This window comes from Falco biarmicus, chromosome 8, assembly GCF_023638135.1.
Source record: "Falco biarmicus isolate bFalBia1 chromosome 8, bFalBia1.pri, whole genome shotgun sequence".
In the NCBI taxonomy this organism is placed as follows: domain Eukaryota; kingdom Metazoa; phylum Chordata; class Aves; order Falconiformes; family Falconidae; genus Falco; species Falco biarmicus.
This window is the reverse complement of record NC_079295.1, coordinates 16,524,608-16,544,553: the sequence shown is the minus strand read 5'-3', so window position 1 is coordinate 16,544,553 and position 19,946 is coordinate 16,524,608. Positions and strand designations below refer to the sequence as shown.

Here is a 19,946-nt window from a genome sequence, read left to right as displayed (position 1 = left end):
TTCAAAGACATAGATGTAGAATCTTGCTTTCTGCAATTTGTTCCCTCTCCACATAGGCCACACAGTAGCATTTCAGCAAATTACTTCTTTTGGAATACTTCGGAACTTGCTTGACCTTTCAATTGCATCTGAAAGCAGAACATGTTTTTTTCCACAATTACACCACATTTTTACAGAAGGTATATGGCACTGATCACATCCAGACCTAGGAGCTATCGTTAATGAAGACTGAGATGACAGATGACATTTCAACATCTTTAGTAACTAAGAATACTAAGCAGAGTGAATGCAACAAAATGTCATCGGTAGGGAATGAATTAAGGTTTGAGATGACAACACAACACTACTGCGGTCTCAGTGAGATCTTTCTAAGTTTTCAAGTTTTAACTCACGACTTCCATCAAGCTCTATCAGCAACACAGCAATACTGTCTTCCAAGAAAGTAAAAAAAGGTGTTACCTAACAGAAGAATAAAACAAAAAAGCTTCAGAGGACTGTGATACAAAAGCTGAAATCTCACCCGAGCCTAGTAAGTGAAACTAGATAGCCTTCAAAACGTATCAACCGTTACTGCAAGAACTGTAACTTCACTCAAATATGAAACAACATATTCAGTGAGTGTTTATGTGCTTACAGTATGCAAAACTGCATATAATACAATGTTCCTATTATTAAGCCTACTCACTAAAATTCAAACATTGTACCTGACAGACACTTCATAGACCTACTCCGCTCTAACTGAAAAAGTGGAAACAACCTTTGTCCCAACCAAAAGAAACCTTCCACAGTTGTTTCTGTTACAAACTTGCAGGGTAAAACTGGACAAAGAATTTAATTCTGCATTCTGGAAACAGTATCACTGAGTTCTTCTGCAAATACATATAAAGCTCCTGGTTAGACCATTAGATAGCAACAGGTGGCCTTCTACATCAAGAATGTGTACCTAAATCAGACTTCAAAAACTCATTAACCACACACATTTGAAGCAGACCACATAAAATGCAAAGACAATCAGGAACTCCACAGGCCTCATGTCTTTCTCCACAGCTTGTTAACTTAAAGCTTTCACTGCATTGTATTGAACTGTGCAATTAATGAGCTATCAGCTGACAAGACAACATGGTAAAATACACTCTGATGGTACATAGGTCTTCTGTGTCTTGCTAAAGGAAAATATAGTAAAGGAATTCCTTCCTCTCACATAAGCATTGCCAGAAAAGAATGTTTCAGAAGATGAACCACTGGCAAACTAACGTAACGCAATTACACAACAACACAACAGGCTTTGCTGTAATTGTTTTTCAAGTTCCAGTAAATATCATTAATCAAATAAGCTGCATGTTGGATTGTCTATTAAAAACACATACACGTGAACTCTATGAAAAACTACCCAACAGCTGCTGCATCAAGGATCAAGGAAAGCCAAACTGAAGAATGGAAGAGGAAAATTAATTCTACCCTATTACATCTCTCTTAGGTTTATCACGTTGTAGTCTGAATTTAAAATTCTGTAATTATAATATATGATGTTCTTTAACTTAAAATTTTCAATACAGCAAATTCTGTCATTCCCAGTGTGTCACTGAGCCCATACAGTAGGACAAGCATATACTTGCAAAACACCCAACAAGATGTTAACCCTCATTTCATTCCAAAATCAGTTCAGTTGCAGTGTTAATTTGGATAAATATCAGTTTATCTTTCGGTCTGCAGCCTAGCTCTTCGTTTCTAACAGAAGTTGAAAAAAAAATTCTAGTATTTTTTCCTCTATTCTTTCCAGGCTGCACAGTGAATGAAAGTGTCTTATGAAAGCAAATCTTTGATGGAAAAGACCTTGTGTTCAGGATCCTGCCACCTACACATTCAGAGGTTTTTCAGTGATAGAAACATAAAACTATTGCAGTATTAATAAAGTTTTTATTGATACTATTCTCATTGTAAAATTTTACAGAATTACACCTTTGATTTTTATATACTCAGTTTGGATTTACGTAGAATTTGTGCAAATTCTTTCTGGTTTCAAAAACTGGGTAACTTTCAAGGTTTCATTTATTAAAATGTTAACGTTTTGAGCTTAGTAAGATCTCTTTTTCATATGAAAAGCAGAAGATTCAAAGGACACCCTGTCACCCTACAATGGCCTTTTTTGTCTAACAATAAGCAAAGTTAACATGCTACACTGCCTCAAATAGAAAAGGTTTCACCAAAGGAGAGAGGAAATATTAATTTGCATATTTGGGTTCAGTCTGGGCTCAATAGCTCTCTGATGTAATTATTTTCTGATTATGGAGATTAATATTGTTTTTCTATCATTTTTCCCCTTCTGTTGCATTCCAATGGTATATTGGCTAAATGAACAACCGACATCGTGGTACATGCAATGCAGCACAAAGGGGCTTCAACTGCCCTTAAAGCCATATTGCCAATTGCATTAAAAGCAAAAAAATGCAGACAGCTTTTTGTAATAAAAGCTATTAGAATCAGTACAAGATACTATTTACAAAGAGGATGATGCATGGTAAGCTTTTTATCCCTTACCTCTTTCTTCTGTGAAGAACACAAGAAAACCAAGAGGTTCAGTGACTAGACATTAGTAAAATTCCTATATCACACCTTAGAATTTAGATATGCTAAAATCATAAAGAAAACATTTCTAGATCATTCTGAAACAGCACCATTCATGAGCTTTATTACATGAATGACCATTTACTACAATAATGAATGGGACGATGAACATTATAAAGACAAGAAATTAAATCGTTCTGAGGACATATAGACAAGTATTATATCAATAAGAATTATAAATATTTATAATTATTACTTACCCATTTGCAATTCAGAGATGGTTTCCACCAATGACCAGTCTAAACTGTAACCACAATGCGATTTGTCCATCAGATTATCTAATACTTGTCTCACTGTCTGCCTTTCATCCACCATCATTGTTTTTGAGCTGTCATCAGACATATGGACTCTGATCACCAACTATTAAGCAGAAAATTAGGATAACAAGAAGGAGGATTAATTTTCCACATTTCAAATAAAACCATGTTTTTTAAGACCTTGGGTTTTTTTTATAAGATTTTGTTTAAATAGCATAAAATATTAAGTTCAATCAAAACAAAGCCATAAATGATGGTTAGATGACGCATCACAGACACTTAACAAGATACTGTTCTCCTTCAGTAGGAGAGAGTAAATATAAAGGTCTTCCCAATACAATGACAACATGCTTTAGTTGTGTATCTAGAAGGAAAAAATCCCTCCTGCTTAAGTGTCCTGTTCTGATTAATACAGTGTCTTTGTGAAAATTTTTCTTAGGTATCTAGGTGGAACAAACGTAGACATGGAGTTCTGCACAACATCATACAGGATCAGAATTTTTCAGATTTGAAATTCAAGCTTTCCGCCCACTTCCTCCATATTTTCTGAAAATGCTGATTATGTAAACCGTACACCTATAGTAAATCATCTTTTTCTGAGGTGTATGAAGCACCAGTGGGAAAGAATTCTCCTTGTAAAACACAATGGCTTTTCATAGGCACTTTAAAGAGGTCATTGTCCAGGAAAGAAAAATGCAGCCATTTTTTAACTAATCAAAAAACGTAAGACAATTGATTCTTCTTGCCAAGCATTACTTCCGTTTTTACACCTTGTTCATCTGGAAAAGTTGTAACTTTTTAACTTTAAAAAGTTAAACTTTAAAAAGTTAAAATTAAACTAACTAATTAAAGTTACTAATTAAAAAATTAGCTAAACTAATTACAACTAAATGTAAGACACTGGTTGGCTTGTTAATTCCCATCTTCCAACCAGTACATTAATTCAGCTTTTGACACATAAACAGTAAATATGAAAGGCTTTTTAATCTACTGAAAAACTCCAAATGTAAAATAAGAATGCTAAATTTCAAGGGAACACTTTATATTCTTTGAGAGTGCATCAAGTAATGTCAGTAGACTTTCTCCACTTGCTAACCACTGTCTGTAGCCTGGAATGCTCGTATTCCATTTATCACTGGAAAATCCTGCTATGCATAATGGGAAGGGGTCTGTCAAGAAAACAGACCCTAATTTTAAATGTGTGACTGCTTAGTATACGAAGACAATTTCAGGAGGCTAGAAGACCTTTGTTTCAGCTCTGGGTAAAGTTGGCAAAGTCTTCTCAATGCACACTAGCTGCAAAATGAGCTATTCCTTAAGAAAAACATAATGGCATTCTATATGCTAGGGTTTTCTTGATTAGGTCCCATCTAGATAAAAAAGTACATTACCACTCAAGATCAGAACAGTAGTGTTCTTATTTTATTTAGGGCAACTTAAGGGTAACAGACACACATGAGAAGAATTTTGTCTGCATTTTCCAGGTGAAAAACTATAAAATAAAGATCTTACAAACCAGTACCTTTTTCACTTGTGCCTCTTTAATCTTCTCTAATGCAACCCTAATCTTCTCAGCTTTGAGTTTAGCAGCCTGTTCCTCCTAGGGGGACACAACACACAAGATTCCAGTTAACACAAACTTCAGTCCAGTTTTAGTGGATCTAATTTTGAGGCTACCATGCTTTAAAACATTTAACTGAAATGCCGATTTACCCGTATGTAAATCCTCAACTATTTCTTAGTGATGGAGAAGACTATTACTTTTTAAGACAAAAAGTGTTACTATGTGTCTCTAATATTTAGAAATACAACTGCCATTATGTCTACTGAAGGTATGTATTTTGTATAGACACATTTGGCATTTCTCAATTCTTTCATATTTTAAGTAGTCTTGTGCACTGGTACCAAATATTTTAGCATATCATGTATTTACAGTCATAGATTTGGACAATATGAATTCAACAAGAGTGTACAATAGAGTACACCCAATAGATTTTCGGTTGATCAACATAAAACATAAATAGCACACTGAAAAGTATCAGAATTTAACATAACACAGAAAGCATGGAAAGCAAATCTTATAAATAGGATGCCACACTGTGCATTGGTTTGGAAAATTTTAAACTCTTAAATCCATTTGCAATAAGTAAGCAGCTTAAACATTACCTTTATCTTTACTAAGTCCAGGCTGTATTTCTCCTTGCTTTAAGTATTTTAAGACACACAAAGTAAATGAGCATTCTTTTGTTTGATGCTCTTCTAAATAATCTATTTTTGTTACAACTGGAAATGCATTAAAAATGAAGATAATTTAAATCCATTCTACCTGCTGATGCTAAAGAAATGTGTATATTGTAAGACTAGCAATACTGGGTTTTAATTTCTGGAGATTATTGATATTTCTGTTGAAAATGGGTTTGAAAAATGCAGCTAAGCAAGCAACCACTCTTTTTAAGATGCCGTATGCAGGCTTCAGATTTTATCAAGCTTAACTTATGGATGTTCATTGTGGCTAATATCTAAGATGATCATAGTTACTTTAAAATCTCTAGAACAATAAACGAACATATTAAATAAACCAAAAAAAAAACCCTCCAAAATATTCAATCTCCTTAGAAAAGAAAAATTAAGACTTTTCTCAGATCAAAAGTAGCTCAGCCCATCACAACACTACTCAGCACACCACAGATACTTAGTTCTCCATTGCTCTCTTGTATGAATGTAATTTGCGGTTTCTTTACCATGTGTTTAGATGGTTGCTTTCCTTGTAAAAGTCAAGAGTCAGCTATCCTGAAATCCACAGGAGTTAAAGTTTTCCACTTCTCAGTGAACTACTATCAACTCCTATCAACTGCTAAAGGGCATTCCCTATGCTACTTACTATATTCTTACTTAACAGCATTTGCTCCCTCACACCTGTGACTGTACTACATATCTGAAAAAACCTCCGCTACACAGGACAATAGGCTGCCCTGTGAGATATCTAATTCTTTTCAATATAATGAACCAGTAAGTTGACACGAGCAAAAATAACGTGAGCTTGAAACATTATCGGGGCACTCAATTACCTAGGAACACAGGTTTTTATTAGTCTACAGGGAACTGTGGCTTTTTCTTCAATAACAATGGTATCATATAGCTTAGAAAGGTTAAATCAGATTAGCACTCTCTTAAAAGTAAACAAACAGTGCCATAATAACTAGAATCATTTAAATGTAAAACACACCTAGAATTCTAAAATAGTCTTTCTCTTCCTTAACATTAACCATTTCTACCTGTAGAAATAAATCATAACTGAAAATCAAGACTTTAAATACTTTCAAGTTTCTAGAAGTGATGCTATGAACCTATGCATTATGAAATCAGCAAGAGCAAAAGACTTTATTTTATAGTACGTTTGGAGAAACTGTAATTTATGGTTCAAAAAAGCTGCTCATTAGCCCAACCATAAATCTTTATTGCTGTACAAAGGTTGAGAGCACATTTGGTTTTGCTCTTCACTAAAGTCAAGCAGCACAATTTTTCACCCTATTTCACTATATACCTGTGCAACTACCTATAGCAAACCCCAGCTGGAGCACTGTACAGCCACAGTGCACAGGCAACAACAAAAGAGCAAGCAAGAAGGAAGAGGTGACCTGGGGGCCTCTCACATACTTGCGCCAATACAGCTAAAACATCTTTGTTGATGTCAAAGTTTATAATCCATCATTCCCTAAAAATCTTTTAAAAATAAATATGTAGACCAAAAAAGATTGACGATTTATTATTTTAATGCCTACTTTTCATCCCCCACTCAATTTTAATGTGGGTCCAGAGACCAGGATTTCTTTGCTTTACTAGAGTTTAATAAAGTCAGTTTAAACTGAAATAAAAACGTAGAACTACGATTATAAAAATAACAACCAGTTTCAGCCAGTAACACATTCTAAAAAGAGATCTAAATCTACTTACTGGAAATGCACAGAGGAAAAAGAAGCAAGAATTAGAAATTTCTGAAAGCACACAGTAGTCAAAGATTTTAAGTTATTCAAGAATTGCCTTATAGTTAGTCTTCAGACTTCTGAGTATCATTGCTAATGTGAAAAATGGTATTTCATTGGAGCAGGAGGAATAACTATGTATTTTAACTACTTAATAATTTAATAACTACAGAAATCCTCAAAACTCACAATTCTTTCAATTTCTCTCCTAATGGCCCAAGAAAACAGCCCCACATCCCCTCCTCATCAATGCTACCCCAAAACTGGACTCAGACACAAACACAGGCTCTCTCTCCTCCCCTGCACATGGAACCAAGACCTCCTCAATAGCAGGAACCATGTGCAATCCATCAGCTTGTACAAAGCTAACAACATTTTTCATTGCACATAGAAAAAGGTGACAGGTGGCAAAACCACCTGTCTGCAGTTGCAAACCATTCAACGCCACAAACTAACAAGGCCAGGACTTGTGGTCCAAGCACATTTAACTTGGGTATTTATTTCCTTCTGGTAACAACGATGCGAGTTAGGTTGCCAAAGAGTCATAAAAATGCACACAAATGGCAGTACTGCTGCCTCGGTCATGGTTTTACAAGTGGCATATTTCATTTCCATGTAAATTCCTGATATGGCTGATCCACCTGTCTCCCTTGTGCAGCATTACTTCTCGGTTACAGCAGTCACAGTGCTGCTGTGGCCAAACAGACAATCCAGGCAGGGAGCTGACCTGGTTGAAACTTAACACAGCAGAAAGATTCAGCAGAATCCACTCTTTGGTAGGACTGCCTTTACGGTCACATAGATGCTGTGGAAAAGCACAAAGGAGAGACATATGCACCCACTGTCTAAAAACACAGAACAGAGGAGCGTCGCTCCCACCTCTGACAGGAAAAACAGAATCTCCTTTAGTAGCAGTACACATCACTGTAAAATTGCAACATAAATTCCTCACTTCAGTGGGATGCCTTTGGGACTATTATACTTGCATTTCAAAGCTTTGAGCTGAGATTACTTTTGGTTATGGAAAACATCACACCTGATTTAAAGACTGCTTGGAAACATACTCATGGTAAGAACTTGTTCATCCAAAGTATCCTAACATTTTGTGAGCTAAAATTGAAACGAGTACTGCTCTGCAGTGCAATGGTCTTAAAATTAATTAATTTTTCTTTGTATTTTTATATCAGTACTCGGTCTTCAATAATTTTAGCTTATACTGGAATACTGGAAAGAATAACCCCCAAAAACCTTAAAGTGTCATTAACTGATCCCTTTTACAGAGATCACAGGCAGAACAGAAAAAAGGGGAGGGGAATCACTTATAGGTTACAGTATTTAGGAAAGCTAGTAATGAAATGGTAAGAGGTAAGTAACAAAGTCCATGTTTCAATTAAGTTAGCAAGCAGATACACAGATCACAAGACACATAAAAGAAGAAATTCTTTTATGTTTAATATTTTAAAATTTTATCTGAAGTTTTTCTTTGAATGCAGATAAGACAACTACACAAGTAGCACTGACTTCTGAAGGACTTGAAGCGGGCATCCACTGTTTATTTTTCCAGCTACAGTCTATCCTCAGGTAGAAAGGCAGTCACCTGTTTTGCAAAGACTCTCCCTTCCTGCAGAGTTTTTATTGAAACAGAGGTTCTTGTTGCCTGAGAACACCATATTAACATCTCAATTTGTACCTGATTCCCCAGAACTTCCAGACATGTTTATTAGCCTCATGTTTAATGTCTATTGATCAGAATATTCACCACTAATTGTTTTCTGTTGGTTGTTTTTATTTACTATTAAAAAAAAAAAAAGGAACACTAGAACAAGCATGTATGTGAACAACACTGGAAAGGGAAAGCCAAATGAGTGAATATTAACATCAGTTCTTCTGTATTTCTTTATAAACTCATTACGACAAGTAGAACACCCCTACCCTAAAAAAACAATGCAGCAATGGTGGCACAGCCCATTTATAAACAATGGACTTGTGTTTACATTAGTAGTTCATGACCATTCTCAAAACATATGTTTTATTGTATTTCTACTCAACATAACTCAGAATAACCTGCGACTGTGTAAAGCAGAAAGCGAAACGGCATTACTCTCTTCCAAAGCTCACTGGATGTGAGTGTACAGCAGCCATTGGTGTGGCACTCAAATTGGGTAGCCAAAGGAAAGATAGAGCAAAGAGATCAGTGTTAAGAAACAGTTTTTGGTGTGGGCCAGAGGTGGGGGACTTAGTCCAAACCAGACCCAGAAATCAGGGTTAGTCTTTGCCCCAGCATCCAGATCATCAATGAAGATGTTGAAAATACTGGACCCAGTATTGAACCTCTGGGGTGCACCATTGCTTAAGTCTCCAACTAGACTTTGTGCCATTTTGAAGGTATGGCAGAATAGAATCTTATTCAGTGGGGACAGACATTCTTCTATCCCCTTGAAAGACTACTCAAACTAGATTTGACAAAGCCAGTAGCAACGAAGAAGAAAAAACCAAAACACACTTGCAAGGAATTTCACTGGCTCTTACCCCTTGAAGCATCCATCTGCACTACATTATCTCCCTGCCTGCTTGTGAATAGGACCTGTCTTGTAACAGCTCTAGGCCAGGCTTCTCACTGGGGCTATCCAAGGCAAACAGTTATAGGAGAAGAGGTACTAGATCTGGGACTAGGAAAAAGCATGAAAGGCAAGAGAAGAAAAAAACAACAAACCAACAAATCAGGAGGGAGAACAGACCTTAAAACACTGTAAGGAAGTCAGAGTAGAAAGAAGACTAGAACGTAACAGATGAAGCACTAGGACTGGCAAGGAGTTTTAGCTGGACAAAAAGCTCAACTGATACATAGAACAGAGCAAAACACACCGCTTTGAGAACAAAGGCTGTTTGTCTAGCAATGTATCCACAGAAACATATTGTAATTAATTCCAGGACAAAAGTAGCATTAAACTACACAGGAACATGACAATAATCACAGCAGATTAGTACGAAGCAGCCTGGTGAATAAAAAATTTTATATAGTTTTCTGCATTGCACAAAATCCTGCTACTAACCACCTACATCCTTTTTGGGGTTTCCAGGTCTTTTCACAACTTCCTCAAAAACTGGCTGTTTTCAGATTGTACTTACATCCTTTGCAGATTAGAAATCAATTGCTGTTATCTTTAAATGGCATTAAAAAAAATAATCTCAAACAGATGCTTCACTCAAGAATGAGCACATCTGAATCAGATTGACCTAAGACGCACGAAGCCAACTTCTCAACTGATTTATTCAAAGGTCTGAAGGCATTACAGTGTGTGATAACTGGAGTCTAAAAAACAGGAGAATCAACATTCGTAAGAAAAATATTTGCCTTTCAAGTCGACAAGAAAGGATGAATGAATTACTAGGTATTTCGGAAGAGAAGGCATAACACAATTCCTTTTCTGCAGATGCTGACATACATATCTGAAGCATGCAGTCATTAAATCACTGTCATCTGGCTTCCTGAATGGAGTTTCAGCTTCACATGCATCAGAATGGTAGAAGAAATGGTAACTTCAAAATTCAGCATGTTACATTTATATATCCTTTCTTCATGTCCTAAACTGGGATATACTTGAGCCCCAAATACTCTCAAAATTAGCTGCATGTGCTCTTTATTTCACATCCATATGCTTAGTTTTCAGTATTCATTTGATGCCTTAATTCCAACCCTACAGGGAAACAAGCTTGCAGATCTGACATTAATGATACACTGCTTTATTTTCAACATTCCATAACTTCACTGATATGCTTTCACCTCCGTTTTCAAATGGGTTTGCACGCTGTGTACACAATAAACACATGGAATTACATTTAAAAATGAAGAGACCACCACAACGAATAGATCATTTTCTGTGCTGAGATCTGCCCTATGCTGCGACAGGAACTGTGCTTGTGCATGACTAACACAAAAGGACTCTAGTCTATAACTATAATTTTTACAATTAGTTGTATTACCAGAGGACAAAACTGGTATTATCATTCCCCCAAAGTCTCTCTAGTCTCAATATAAGAGGCAGACAGATCAAAGAAGGGCAAGAATACAAGAAACAATAAGAAATAGTTGACACCAGAGACACCTGCATAAAGCTGCAATATAATCCTACAGTTCACTGATCGAACAACTTGCTACAAGGAAAAGCCCCATTTCTTGGGACTGCTTCTCTCATACTGGGGCTTATCTAATGTTACAGCAAGCTGAAGAGATCTAAGGAGCAAAGTGGACTTTCATTTCATTGTTTTAATAAAGATATTTCTCTCTGCAGGAGGTCAAAAAGAACCAGTACTTATCCACACCAGGACTGCGTGCTCAGCAGTCAGCAGTAGAGAGCACAGCTCTACTGAGACAGCCCTAAGCTGCGCTAAAAACAAACATTATCCTCAGAACATCAGTAGCTCACCAAAAGTACCTGACTCAAAGGGCTACAAAGTCTAATAAGCCAAGACAAAGATCTATAAATCCAAACATTTTACTTCAGCAGTCCATTAGAATCACTAATGTGACGCAGTCTATGGTCATATGATGCAATGGACTTAATATTTTACATATTCTTTTAATTTAAGTTCCATATGGTAACCAACACTCATCCCATATACAAATAACCAGAAGGAAGGATATGAAAGATATGGAGATGAAACAGAGAAAGTTATGGTTTCTGTTTGTGGCACAGCTGTTGTTAATCTATTTGCAATCAAACAAGGTTTGCCGGTTTGGTGGCAATTTGCTTTGTTGGGGGTGCAGGGACAAGGAGCTGACTTTCCTTTTCCAAGGAAAGGAAAGAGGTATGGACTTAAATTTCAAGCAAAACAATCACAAGAGCAGAAAACTATTTCAGTATGGCTGTTTGTACTCCTCTAGAAGACGGCCTGAAAATTTGTTGTCAAGATACATGCTGAGCATTGAGAAGAACGTCAAAGTATTTAAAAAAAAAAGCAGTAAACTAGTTGTAAGATTTTACTGGGAAATACAGAATGCTTATGCCCAGCAAACATTATCCTTATTGTTTTGTGGTCACCAAGGTACATTTTGTCACTTCAGGCTTGCCTGAGGTTCCTCCTCTAGAGTGTCTATTTGCAAAAAATAACCCAAGGAGTGGTTTGCAGTAGGCAGCAGCATCAAATATATCTGACACCTCACTACTGAACATTCAAAGTTTGCTCAACAACGTGGAGCTGTTCTGCATCTCAGCTTGTTTTTTCATCAAGGAGATTTACAGCTTGCTCCATTCCTCCTACTCTTAGTTTCACAAGGAAGTATGTACAGAAAATGTAATTCTTAAACTGAATGGCAATTTGTGCTCTCTTAGTACATTACTGACCCCTTTCCTGTAAAGAAAACGAATTTATAATCATGATTTGTACACAACTGGCTCATTAGACCACTGTCTTACTAGGATATTCTCTCCACATTATATCAAGACAGCATTCAAAATGTTAAAAAAAAAAATCCCATTACTTACTACAGTTTATCTTCAATATAACAAGTAAACTTATCTTAAGGATACTACTGCCTTTTAACAGTATGGAATACTCCTATATATTTTCCACAGTTGTGATCTTTGTTATTTTTTCAACTAGTGAATGGGAATAGAAACAAAAGAACTTCTAGCTCAGTACACTTCCTTTTCAACCAAGGCATTTTACCTGCTGACAAGGCTATTAAGTATTTGCCAAGAACTCGAACACTTTGATAAATCTGCAGAAACAAATAAAGTTCAGCCTTTAAAAGCACCTTGGACAATCAGGAAAAGCATGTAAGTATACGCACAAGTTCCTGGAAAGGGCAGGGGTGGGAGGAGCATAGCACACACCAAAAGCATTCTTTCTATATAGAAATAGTCACATACAGGTGGGAAGAAGAAGCATCACCTTGGTCAGCAAATGAGAAGGCTTTCCTGCAATGTTTCTCAGAAGGAGGGAGGTTTCCCTGTCCAAATAGGAGTGCTTGTGCAGAAAGAAAGAGAAAGAACATAAGTCAAAAGAAATCAGTATAGTAATTTTGTAGTGTCTTGATTACAGAAGGCAGAGTTTAAGGAAAAACCCCCCTATGTCATCACTTTATTTCCCTCCCATACAAATGTGAACATTCCCAAACACTACTAGCCTAACACACACCAGTATAAAAGCAGTTGTGCTAATAGCATACATTGTTATAATCTTCCCCTGTACAAAATGTCACACAATAGAATTAAGAAAAGTTTTGCTTACCTGCTGCTGGTTTCTTTTCTGCAAGAGACAACTTATTTTAAAAGACATTTAAAACTATAAAAGTAAGAAAATATGCACTTATACAATGCTTTTCAAATTCCTGTCCAGTCTTCTAAGACTGAACATTCTACCCTTGTTATGCAAATGTAAAACCATTAAAAAAATCGGTCATTCTGGAGACAAGGAACTGATGTCATGCTTTCTACACTGGCTGCTGCTTCCATAGTTAAAGAAAGTATATATTACCATAACAATAATCCAACTCTGACTTATAATTTTTTTTTTCAAAAAGCTCTTCGCTTGTACAGCCCAAATTACATAATCCAAGAAGTTAGAAACAAATCCCTGCATTTCTCTTGGAAAAGAAATCAGCAGAAAATATCTTTTAGTCTGTTTAAAAAGGGGATGCAAAATCAGTGGGAACCACCAGAGAAGGACTTCTCTAAAGGCAAAAATCAGTTAATGACAGTCAGCAGAGTGATTATCTTCTCCAATATCTGCTACAGAGGAACAACAAAACCATCAGCCCACAGGAATTTGCACATTTGCAGAACCACATAGTCACAGGTCTGCTAAGGAAATTAGGCTAACACTTAATGTTCTGTGACACAGTATATCTCCTGTGTACCACCCCAGTACTGTGAATCTTGTGTCATGTGGCTGCATCTGGCTCAACCTTATTAGTGTTGATTGGTGCAATTCTATATAGAACAAGGCATGACAACTGAGCCTATTATACTCTTGTTTAATAATTAGCAGCACAGAACGCCTGCATCTTCTCCAGGGCCACAATAAGTTATAGTCTCCTGAAAAAAATGAAGAGACCATGTCTATAACTTCATGCAGTTCCTGCAGGGGGAGATTACTTGATGTGACTACCACGTGCTGGGCTGAGTAATTAAGGATGTCTAGCAGGCTTTAAAAGACTCCGCACAGCATTTGAAGTAAAACCTAAGCTCCAGCCCAAGCTCCACCTGGTACTTAGCCACTAATATAGACGCAGGTTATGCTACAGACTGAATGAAGATTTTCCTGCCTGCAGATTAATTACCATCTGTATCTACATCATATGTTTTAGAAGCACAGCAGTGCTGCCTAGTGACAAGTTTTCACATATCAAGCACACACGGATGAGAACTTTGTGACGCAGGACCCGGTATAATTAAAAGTTCTTGTCCATTGTTTGCAGTCATACAGAATTCTTATGATTATTTATTTCAGGAAGTCTAATCTATCATTTGGGGCTGATGAACTAAAACATTCCTCTTGTACATACACAGGATTTCCAGCAGCTTCAATGATACTTAAGAAAGGCTATAATTTAAAGAACAGTTCTTTTACTCAGCCTGAGGTGATGTTAGCATTGCTGGTGAACAATACAGGTTTAGAATGGTCTCATTATAACTGAGAAAATATCTCTGAAATAAATCAGTTGGCTCAATCCAAACCTCAAAAATACACATAAAAATCCAAAGACAAGTTCAAGGAAGTGATTTTAAAGAGTTTCTTAACAGAGTTCTTGTCAGACATCACATGGACTCCAATTAATATGGATCACTTTTTTCTTGGTGAATGGAGCACAGCAGTAGAAAGAACATTACAATGTACATTTGTAGTCTCTTAGTGTTTAGCCACCTTCTCTCTTTAGTCTATCAGTTAACAATAGTGTCAGGATAAAGAGAGGATACTGAATCTTTCTTTAAAGGAAATACTATTTGCTGGAGAATATTTCTCCCACAGAGAAGCTCAAGGCAGACCTTCCTTGTATCACTAGTCATTTTGGCTATTGCCATCTTGCACTGAAGTACAGTGGAACTTTTCTCCACTAAGGAAGTTTTATTCTATTCAGAAATGGGAATGCCCTATATTTCTTACAAAATAATAACCATTGGAGACTTTTCTAATGCTGCTTTCTAGACCTGCAGCAAAATATGAAAACAGATAACCACAGGAAAGTTATTCTGGAAATGAAGAATGATGGTATTTCATGGGAACAGGTGTTGACCAGTAAAATGCGAAACAACAGTGTGATGGCAACTACCTATGTGAATTCGAGCTGGAGAGACATGTCTAAAGACAGAAAAGCAACAGTTCTTTGCCAGGCACCTTTTGTGGGTGGCTCCTTCCTACTGCACAGCGCATTTTGCAGTACTGCAGAAACCCAAAAGTTAGAATGAACAAGTAGCAAAGCAACAGGAAAGCCCAAGTTCTAGGAATTCTAGCTTGACTAAATAACAACTATGTGCACACAACATTATTTAACTGTTTGACTGCATAAACCATTAGAGAAAGGAAAAAAGTTACATTTTAGAACAATGTTACTCTTTCACAATCCACAGTTTCAAAGCATTTAATCTATTTCAAAGAAAGTCTTCAGCTCAAACACCAAGCTTTGATGTGAACAGATGTTGCTCTTTAATACAGGCTCCCAGGAATACTCCATTGTTCAGGGGAAGATAAATATTTTATCATTTTTTCTTAAGATACCACAATCACATCGGACCACACAGAGGATCTAAATAGCCCAGTCTTCCCCTCTACTTGGGGAGGTCAAATATGCGTCGAAGCTCTGACAATAAAAATGCCTGATCTTCCCAAATAAATTAACCTTTGTTTATGCCCCATGTACTTTCCCAGACTAAAAATAACACCAATGAAATCTAGGAAAACAAAACCAAAACATTAATTACTTCTAGGTAGACATTTCTAGTCTTCCACCATGAAAAGCATCTGTTCTTCCATCTGCTCTCATCACAACAATGAGAACTCATGCCCTGGCAATAAAGAAGTCTCTCCACCAGTACATCATCTTAGGTGTGTTGAGGAATCAAAACCCATTCCAATTACACAAAGTAGCATGTCCCATCCTCACAGTCCCATGCACTTTTCTATCCCGTTGCACTAAGCTGACTGCTTCACAGTACAAGGCCATAATTTCTCATAATGGGTATTTTCAGTTTAAATATTTTTTAAATTGTCATGCAACCAGAATATTAACATATCCTTGGAAGGTAAAAGTAGCTTGAAACATTGTGAAAGGATCAAAATTTGACAAAAGCTTCAGAGAAAGCAAAAATGTGCAGTTCTTTATACTAAGCATGAAGTTACATAAGAGCTAGGTGGTAACAGTGTTGGAAAACTAATTGCTGCATCCACTGAAGCTTATTCAACATGAGTAACATTGAGGCAAAGACTTGATGCTCAATTCATTTACCAAATTCTTTGAAAGATCACATATTTCTAGGCCAGCACTTAACTAAGGGTGCAAACCCAACTAGTACATAACATGTGCACAGTCTAAAGCTAGCTATAATTCTTCAGTTCAGCTAGGGTTTTTTAAAGCTATATATTTTTTTATGTATAAGATAGCTTTCTCAATAAATCCAGCCACCAGTTACAGCCATACCTTTTCATAAGTTTTTGTATAAAATGAATAATGCAAATGCAGTGCAAATGAAAAAGCTTCCCAAAGTTGTTTCCACTATACGTAGAAAAAAATCACTTAACAGACATTAGCACATGTTAGAGTTTTGTACTAAAAGAGGATCTATAAAACCACCCTGCCAATAAAAGAATTTTAAAACCAACACTTATACTTTGATATTTTAAATGATGAATACAGAGCCAGACTCCACTTAAGATTCCTAGTTAATCTAACACCAGCACTGCTCAGGCAGAACTCAAAATACCATAGCCTGGTGAGCATCCAGGAAGGCAAACGTGACAGGCCTTTAAGAGGATTCTTAAAAGGCAATAAGAAATTCTCCTCCTTGTCACGTCATCAAATCATGTAATTTGCACTTCCACAGAAACTGTTTAAGTGAAGAATCTGTCAATATAAACTGTGCTACAGGACTCTACAACAGTAGCCCTGGGCAGGCTGCCCATATCAGTAGCCATGCTGCAGACTGAACTGCACTAAGTTGGTTTCTTTATAATCATCAGAATATACTCTTCCTTCCCCCAAAAAAGCAACTATGAGGCCTAGTGTCATGTATTGAATATGTTTGCAACTTCTTTTCATGCCAAAATCGCTTATTTTGGGGACAATTTTTACACAATACCTAAAAAGGTATTCAATTATGTTTTAGTGCTTCCTCGTAATATGAAGCAGATTTTGAACTAAGTTTCAGAAACTCAGTTTAGTTCAGAAGATCTGGATAGAGAAAAAGTAGTGAAAATTATTACAAAAAAATGGGACAATTGTGGTTTTAACTCACTTTATACAATAAGTATAAACTGACATTGCAATGATGACTGTTTTGGACTGTCTTCCACCGTAACTCCCAGCAGTACTTATTCCAAATCACACTGAAAACTATGAATGTTAAAAATAGTAATAATAAAAAAAATCCTTAAAATACTAGAAAAGATATGCTGATGAGAACATTAACATTCTATAAAATAGAAAGTATACCTTTCTCAAGGGATGACAAAACAGCTGTGCACAAAAATATAAAGTACAGAAACATTTTTACATTAAAAATGGGATATGATGACAAACAAAAGAAAAAGCATTTAAATAAGCCCACTAATGTCTCCATTACAAACTTTAGCTGATATGGATAATCACAACAAGAAAAATGAGATTGAGTACAATTAACTTGGTCATTTAAAGGTTCTAGATGCTGTTAGGACAAAAAAAAATTTGAATGGTTTTCATGTGTAGTTCATTCAGCAAAGACAGCTAGCATTGATCTTTATAAAAATATGGAATAGAGTCTTGTTCCAAATTACATTTGGGACTTCAAAGATTTCCTATATCCTTTCTTTGAAGACAGGAATGTAACATCCATTATCTTCAGGCCTAAATACCAGAAGTTCATCGACCAGCTGTTCAATATTGCATTTCACAGTGTTTCCAGAGAACTCAACACAATACTCCTTTTAAATACAAAGTAGCTGCGCTTATGCCAGAAAATTTTTCCAGTGATGAAACATTTTTATATCCATCACCAACCTTACATCTACAAAACACGTTTCCTAAATATGATAAAACACATGGACTACTAGGAAAATGAAAATATCTTTCAGATTTTCAGAACATAACTGGTTGCACTAACACTCTACATGGCCAAAAGCTCAAGATTGACTCCCCTGTTATCCTTGTCAGTTCCTTTGCAAAAAGTTAAGTGTGTTGTTTTAATTCTTGAGGTTCTGGTGTCTCACCATGAAAGTCAGTTTCAAACCAACCAACCTGAAATTATTTCTGAACTAAGTTACTGAGCATATTAGAATTATTTGTTGCAGTTAACTGATGGGTGGATTTTAAAAGGAAAAGATCCTTTTAGAAGAGGTGATAAACTGAGCTGTCTAGGGAGGTTCTGAAGGATGCAGGCTGTGTAATCCATCTTACAGCTGTAGCATTCCATCAGTCCACAGGTAACATGCCACACACATTGCCTCCTTCCTTCAACTCTACTTGCACATTTTTGCAAAACGTTGATAATCGTCATGCCGAACACATCCATCTTCTTGTTACACATCTTATTATCACTTAGTACAGAAGTGGGTGGGACAAATTTGGAAATACTCAATGTCATCACTAAGAGGCAGAGTTGTATCTAATCCCTCTAATTTTAAGGTAAGGGCTCAGAATACATACATGGTTTAAAAACAGTACAATACAGTATGAAAGGTGCCAAATATATTGTTTACATTGTCAACTTACAAATAATGAACAAAAAGTGCATGGAAAGTGTAAGAAAAAGATGAACTGGCAATTTTCTAAGATATTTTATCTTACTGTTCTAATGCCTTAAAATATGTTAAATAGAAAAACTTTTTTCTGGTTAAATATCTGTAGGTTCAAAGACATCGTTCATTCAAGGTGTGTGCAACAGAGTAACTTACCTCAGTACATTAAAAAACAAAACAAAAAAGGGACAATGACAAGACACTGAGGACTTGTGAACATAAAATGTAGAGTCAGAATCATTCAGGTTGCAAAAGACCTTTGAGATCATCAAGTCCAACTATTAACCCAGGACTGCCAAGCCCACCATTAAACCATGTCACTAAGCACGGCATCTACATGTTTTTTAAAATACCTCCAGGGATGGTGACTCCACCACCTCCCTGAGCAGCCTGTTCCAGTGCTTCACCACCCTTTCAGTGACGAAATTTTTCCTAACATCCAACCTAAACCTCCCCTGGCGCAACTTGAGGTTGTTTCCTCTTGTCCTGTCACTGGTTATCTGGGAAAAGACAGCGACCCCCACCTGCCTACAGCCTCCTTGCAGGTAGCTGTGGAGAGCAATAAGGTCCCCTCCTCGAGTCTCCTCCTCTCCAGACTAAATAAATGTATCTTGCCACATTTACTGCAAAACTATTTAACATTAACACATGCATCTAATTAAACCAGCTGGTGGCACTCTTGTGCCACTATACTGGATTGCACAAGATGGTTGAGAAACACTACAAAAATCTTTTTAAAAGCCTCCTTCTGTCCCTAAGAAACAAACTAAAATGAGGGAAACTGAGTGAGCAGTATCCCACAGAAAACTATAAGCTTGCAAAACTTTTTTGAAAAGCTAACTACTACAGCTTTCAGCTACATCAGTACATTCAATTCTTTAGATTCCATCTTAAAGAATTAGAATCCACTGTTTTCGAAAGAGAACTCAAGAATTAAAAACAGTTTAAACATCATTTTTGTAATTTTGTCCCCCTTTGGGAAAGAAGAACTGAAATTTTTCTTTGCAAACTCTTTGAGATTAGGTTTTCATATGGAATGCGTAAGAGCATACAATATAAAATGATGGACAACCAATTAAAAATATCCATTTTCTGTTTACAATGGGGGTTGTTTATTCACCATCCCTAAAGGTATTTAAAAGACGTGGAT

General features: G+C 36.4%; 1 protein-coding gene across 1 annotated transcript in view; it reads right to left on the bottom strand.

Moving 5' to 3' along the window:
- The window catches only part of RAPH1 (Ras association (RalGDS/AF-6) and pleckstrin homology domains 1), a 97,656-nt gene that overhangs the window by 24,428 nt on the left and 53,282 nt on the right, over window positions 1–19,946 (bottom strand). The window contains 2 exon segments of the mRNA XM_056350486.1: window positions 2,826–2,985; window positions 4,405–4,482. Of these exon segments, the coding sequence (XP_056206461.1) occupies window positions 2,826–2,985; window positions 4,405–4,482 (238 nt within the window).